The sequence below is a fragment of the Micropterus dolomieu genome, linkage group LG14 (assembly GCF_021292245.1).
Source record: "Micropterus dolomieu isolate WLL.071019.BEF.003 ecotype Adirondacks linkage group LG14, ASM2129224v1, whole genome shotgun sequence".
NCBI classification, from domain to species: domain Eukaryota; kingdom Metazoa; phylum Chordata; class Actinopteri; order Centrarchiformes; family Centrarchidae; genus Micropterus; species Micropterus dolomieu.
The window spans coordinates 8331328-8337946 of record NC_060163.1 but is presented as its reverse complement, the minus strand read 5'-3'; the positions used below and the strand labels follow the sequence as shown (position 1 = coordinate 8337946).

General features: G+C 42.3%; 1 protein-coding gene across 5 annotated transcripts in view; it reads right to left on the bottom strand.

The window, feature by feature from the left end:
* kctd17 (potassium channel tetramerization domain containing 17) overlaps nucleotides 1–6619 on the bottom strand; it is a 36719-nt gene that overhangs the window by 4936 nt on the left and 25164 nt on the right. The window contains exons 2-6 of one of the 5 annotated variants that reach the window (XM_046068474.1): nucleotides 4742–4850; nucleotides 3677–3768; nucleotides 2660–2755; nucleotides 1163–1288; nucleotides 551–683 (exon numbers count right to left, since the gene is read on the bottom strand). In XM_046068474.1, the coding sequence (XP_045924430.1) occupies nucleotides 591–683; nucleotides 1163–1288; nucleotides 2660–2755; nucleotides 3677–3768; nucleotides 4742–4850 (516 nt within the window). In that variant the 3' untranslated portion in view covers nucleotides 551–590. Of the gene's footprint in view, nucleotides 1–550; nucleotides 684–1162; nucleotides 1289–2611; nucleotides 2759–3676; nucleotides 3769–4741; nucleotides 4851–6619 lie in introns of all 5 variants that reach the window. The other 4 variants (XM_046068473.1, XM_046068472.1, XM_046068471.1 and 1 more) reach the window with 4 other exon arrangements.

Genomic DNA, 6619 nt, shown 5'->3' with positions numbered 1-6619 from the left:
CAGATACTCAAGAGATCGGGGGCTTAAAAACTTGATCGGGACATCCCTACAATACTGGTCTTAGCGTTTAAAAATGTTCTACAACTAGCAAAAACAGAAGCAGCAGCTTTTCTGATAGATGTGAATCTTCTGTGATGCCACCTGTCAAAAAAGAACAATGGAGGAAAAGATGGTGGTTGTTGTTCCAGCCTGGTTCATTAGCAGAGATCATCAGTAGACAGCATCAGAACTGGAGGGCTGTAACTGAGAGAATAGCTAATAGCATTAAGTACTGAACAGTAGAGCAGAGCGGTAATTCATTTCAATTACTGCTACTCATCCTTCTGTACGATTGTTTTAAATCCTATAGTATGACAGTTTGGTTCACATTTCTTATGTTCTACGTTTTCCTGTAAGGGCTGGGCTTACTGAAACAGAGTGACAGCTTCGAGGTCGTACACAATGCAGTGCCATGAAACACCCAAGATCTCTGCAGACATCACACACACATACACATACACTAAGATCTACTAGGTCTACCCACTAGCACATCTGTGGCACAGTTCCTCACCCATTCCCGCCTCTCTTTGGAACAAAGAAACATGACTCCCTCATTCTCTAAGCCACTCATTTGGTGTGGTATTTCTCCCTGCCTCCTCCTCCTCCTCATCCTTTGCGGCTTCCTCCTCCTGCATCTCCGCCGGCTTCATTCAGCATGAAGGGCGGAGCGGAGAACACAAAAGAAAATAAAAAAACAAGACAGAAAACGACAAGAAAATGAACACGCTGATGAGTGTCAGTGAAAAGCTGAGCGGTAAATATAGAGACAGATATATATCTATATATCAACATGACAGAGAGAGAGAGATACAGTGAGAGATGGACAGGAAGACCAAGTGAGAGATTGATAACAGCAGGAAAGAGAGGGAGAGCTGTGTGAATGATCGAGTGAATGATTTTGTGAATGACATTTCGAGGCGAGTGACATTTGGAGCTTTCAGTGGAGAGTGCTGGATCAAAGCGCACTTGCATCCACTTCTCTCTCACACACTCACACACACACAAAAACTGAAAGACAGGGACAGGACCACACATGGACACACAGCCGGCAGCGGGATCCTACGGCAAGTCTTTAAACATTATATTTGTTGCATCTGGGTGGAAAAACAAGTGAAAGATTCACCTTGGTTTTGTGGCTCTGCTCCGTGCCCAGTCCAGAACCAGCAGTGTGAAGCTCCTTGGATACGACACACAGAAACTCAGCCTGGTCCTCTGTCCCATAGCTGTACGACGAGCCAATGTTCACCATCTACAAAAAGATGGGGGACACGGATACAGAGAAACGTACGGGGGCAGAGGACAGAGGGATAGAGTGAGTGTCAGGAAGCATTGGAGGTTACAGCAGAGAAAACAAAAAGCAGGGAAAAGAAAGAAACTGAGAGAGCTGAGATCCCATACTAAAGCAAGGAAAGACTCTTGTGTTCATGCATGGTACGGAGGCAGGGTGGGCAGGCAGGCTGCTACACGCTCAGCAGTGGACTCAACAAGAAGCACTGTGGGCCAGCTTCTGCAGGAATATGTGTTGAATCATAGCTGTGCAGCATTCAGTGGAGTGTAGTGCCAAAGCAGTGGGGAAGGAGGGTCTAACTGTGACTCTTAGGCTATAGTGTGACTCTGAGGCGCAAGTCTGACTGTCACTTTTGGAGAAGGCATTGATGAACTAATGCCTTCAAACGTAGGAGGCCAGCCCATGTTACTGACATTACAGCAACTCAAGAGATCAATATAATGGTGCTATTGATAGTGTGAGTAAATACTGAACTGCAGCTACAACGTTTTAAACATATGTGTGCCACAGTTTTGCATTTAAAAATTGAAAGTCTAGAGTAGGCTACAATTTCTCAATTAATTGATTAATCATTTGGTTTGAAAAAATACACACACAATATCAAAATTTCTCAGAGTCCAAGTCGGAATACTTGTTCATTTTGTTCCACCACCAAAGTTTTCCATTTTTCACATTATCAATGATCAAAATTGTAAAAATTAAATTTTCTGTCGGCTGACTAAATGATTAAAACAGTTTAAGCTCTAGTTCAGTCCGGTCTAATATCTGTAGCCAAGAAAGTACAAATATGGAGGATGAAAATAATCAAGGCAAGAATTTACATTTCTCAAAATAAATGCATGTGGTGGTTTAACAGAATGGTTCTCCAACATATTTTTCAAATTCTACCAGCTGAAGCCAAACGTTTTTAACAAAGATGTGACAATCCCGGGCTGTACCCGGTACCACTCCAGCACCATCGCAGGACATGGCCCTTAACTGGGTTCTGAAGCCTTTGTAAGAGGCTGAAGGTAAAAGATACTGAAGGTCAGGAGGTGCTGCGTTTGTGGTGGCATGATGTCTATAAGAATTTAGAAGTGTAATTAGACCTGTTGGGACTCTCTGTGAAAGCATATACAGACTCACTAGATTAGTCCTACTTAAGGTCAATAAATCATGATAATAATAGTGAATTAATGCAATCTGGGGGTCCTAAACTCATTTTGGGAGTGCAGATAGAAGGGGCCAAGGGGTCAGGCCAAGGGTCAAGATTTAAGGGTCAGCAGCAGCGTGAGTCCAACCCACAGTCCAGAGCAGTCCGGTGCGGGGCTTTCTGCAGGAGCGCACGCTGACCTGCTCAAACTTCCAGCCGTCCGACATCGTGGAGACCATCTGGGTCAGCTCCTCCTCCTGGCACTGCAACACTCGGTAGACATGCTTGGGGGGCACCTGCTGGGGAAAAAGAGTGGAGGGGGGGTTGAGGAGCCAGGACATGAATAAAAAGAAAAACAACAAAAACAGAAAAAATAATAAATTTAAATGTAAGGAACCGTAATTAACATGTAAACTATACGACCAACTAAAACAACACAAAAAACTACAGAGAAAGCTGCTCCTATGTTGCATTTTCATTTTATATTGCTTTACTGTAAGTGGCCAACACATCCAGGAGGCCCCACAATAACATCACAGACACACAACAACCACATGCCAGTTGGTCAATAAACCCTTACAAAACTGATACTACATCACTTCACCAAAACCTTTGCAACATGACATGGAGGCGGTAGACAGCAATCAAAGAGAAAAAAAGAATGTAGTCGTGGGCTGGCTACAAAACCAACACTTCTATTTTCATATTTTTACACCATATTTAGCCCCAGGCGAACACGAACAGCGAGTCCAGCAAGGTACAGTGGAACGCAGTGAAAGTGGGTGTATGTTTGGAAGGGCAGTGGGATTATGTAAGAATAAGTGCAACCATCCTGAGAAAAGAACAGAAAGGAAAGGAGAAAGAAGCCTGATGTACAGCAGTGCGCTCTATAGAGAAGCATAGAATCACTCACAAAGAGCAAATGACTAAAGGCACTGTCATGGTGTGTGCGTGTGTTTCGGGTGGCGCACTGGTTAAGTGGGGAAATGTACAGTACATATTATAACGGCTACATGCAAAAAATGCAATATGAGTAACTGTTGTGTTACACTTTATCTTTAACATTATATACATATGATATGCTGCAGTAGGTAGTTTCATTAAAATTGACTGCAGTGACTCTATGGGGCAATCTTAGTTTCATTTTAAAGCCCTTGGAGCAGAGTGAGGCCATCATAAAAACATACAAAAGCACATAAAAGACACAGTGTGTATACCTGCGTGGCTTTGGAGTCCCTCTCCACGATCCTCTCCTTGATCAGTTTGATTAGTGGTGTGATGTTGTAGAACTCGGCCTCCTCCAGGACACCTTGAAACAAAAGAAACACCTGGCTCAGCTCCTGTGTGCATACCGCAGCAAAGTAGTTACCAACCTTTTCCGTCAGACATAAATGCTGCCACAGCCCCTTCAGATGAACTCAAGATTAAGATCAACCATGTTACAAATGTGTTACAAATGAATATTATATGAAAATGAATGATATACATTCCTTTTGCCTGTTTTAAGCATTTATATACTACTTTTACCTAACTATTTTCACTATTAATCCATAACTAGTGAGGGGTGCTGAGAGAACGTCAGTCTATATAATGACGTATTTTTTTGCATTCATTTGAAAGGCCAGGATCATTTGTATCTAATAGTTTTTAGCAAGATCTCACACAAATTTTAGAACACACAGCAAAGCTGAGCGCCAACATGTGTGTGTCAAAGCAGCCACAGCAACAACACTTCAAACGGTCTGCGAGTAAATACAGAAGCTCCAACCTCCTGCGAGTCGCATTGCTTTGCAGGAAGTAGATTAAAATAAAAGGACCAACATGTATTGATAATTAACATAAAAAAAACAAAGTAAAACCTCTTCCTGTCACAAGTACTGCTGTACTACACCTACATATTACAGTAAAAAAGAAAGGAAAAACATGTTTAAATAAACAACTTTTATTGGGCCTGATTTTAGGGGGGTGCTGCAGCCCCCTCACCAAACCTGTTTATCTATTACTATTTTAACCATTCCTTCTTTAATTTGATTACTATTCTACAATCTTTCCAAGTAACCCCTACAGAAGTACCCACTGCGGTACACCTACACGTACAATTGGTCGTGAATCACTGCTGTAGTGTATAACAATATTTAATAATCTGCATATAAATTGGTTTTTTTCACATTTACTAAATAAAAACTAAAGAGACACACAGAGAGAAAGAATCACATTTCCTTATTTCCACCTGCCCAACAAATAAAACAAACTCATGAGCAGAGTCAAAGCATATCAAAGACCTTCTTCAGCCAGTTCCTTGTTGTAGACCAGTTTGCCGTGCCGCAAGTAGTTGAGGATGGGACCGAAGTAGGTTGGGTCTCTGTCAATCACATAGGCTCCCGTCTCATCCTGTTACAGAGGAAAAATCAGACACAAACACAGTCCGTTAATACATTATCACATCATAAATGTGATGTATTTCCATTACTGCATTTGTACTCATGAACCATGGAGAGTTTTTAATTGACCTGAACTAGGCTGGTATTCAGTGCTACTGTATTTTTTTGTGGTCACGTGTAGTAATAAAAAAATAACAGCCTACATGTCTCAAATCTAAATTTGGCATATTTTGTTTCCCTTACTCAAGCTATTCTTCTGTAATATGTAGTATTTTTAGACCCCAAAGCGGATGTGCGCATGCAAGATGCATTGCAGAAGTCACCAAAATAAAAGCCCCCCCCCCATTAAGCTTTGTGTTTTTTGCTCTTGAGGGAAATTTCAATATTTCTGTGTACAAAGGTAATACAAATACCGGTAGTAGACAGAAAACTTTACAACAATTATTATTAAAAGGTTCTGTGTTTCCCTAAAATATAATAATTCAAATATAAAACACTGCTATTGTCCTTGAGACCTTCCTGCCACAACAACTTTCTGCAGTTGGACACAGAAGTCACTGGTTACTAGTACTCCGGAGTAGTTGGTGGTCATTTTATTATCACACATATGTCGACAGCCTGCTTCTCTCCCACCTCCAGGCTACTTCTGCTAAGCCTGCCTGGCTGTTATATCATGACTACTGACGCTCCCAACACACACACACACACACACACACACACACACACACACACACACACACACACACACACCCTCCCCCCTGCTCTTCCTCGTGATGAATGCTTGAAGCAGAGGCCCCCTTTCAGAGCTGAACTCACGAAAGAGCCACTGCTGGAAAAACCCATACAAACACATAGAGGCCTTTAGGAGACTTAAGCAGAGGGTTATATAGAAGTAAAAGAAGGGGAATAGTTGGGAATTTTGTGAACAGGAAGTTAAAGAATATCAGTTGCATCTGAGGATTATGTGTCATTAACACACGGTTCAGTGGTGCCTGTAGCGTACAGGAGAGGATGCAGACTAACTAACTCATGTATTTTGGCTGTAAAAACAATAGTTAATGGCAGGTGGAAAGGTTCCATGATTCCAGGTTAATGAAGTCCTTCACACTTAAATCAGTTATCTCTTCTTGACACACTGGGACACCAAAGTGTGGCCTAGCTTCAAAATGTATGCCTGGCAGCATGTGCGTTAATATTCTGTGCTTGAGGTATGTAAACGGGAGAAGATAGATACACACAGACTCTAAAAATGAGAAAATGATGCTTAGTGCAATAAACATCAAGGGCAACTGGACTTGGTTGAAGATACTGGAAGACGTTTCGTCCCTCATCCAAAGGACTTCTTCAGTTCTGACTGACTGGCAGGGAAAACAACCACTAAACACACAACTAAAACAACCACTACACAAACGCATGGCTCATTACAGAAGGGACAACTCCTCAGGTCAAGACTCTGCAGTCTACTTACATCTGAAGGACAGAGGACACTCGTTTGAGGACCACCAGGTGCACATTTTAGACAGAGAAGATGGATGCTTTGAAAGAGGTGTCAAGAAAGCCATCTACACCAGGGTCGAGAAGCCGTCACTGAACAGGGGAGGGGGTCTACGCCACCACTTATCCCCCACTTACATTGCTGTCCTTTCATCACTTCCCAGGAAACTCAACAAACGTAACCTATTGGCCTCAGGTGAAGATACCAACGATGGTCGTTCAGTCTTGGCCACAGGTAGTCTTAACGACTGTCGTCACAGCAACAAGGAACACTAACGAACCAGC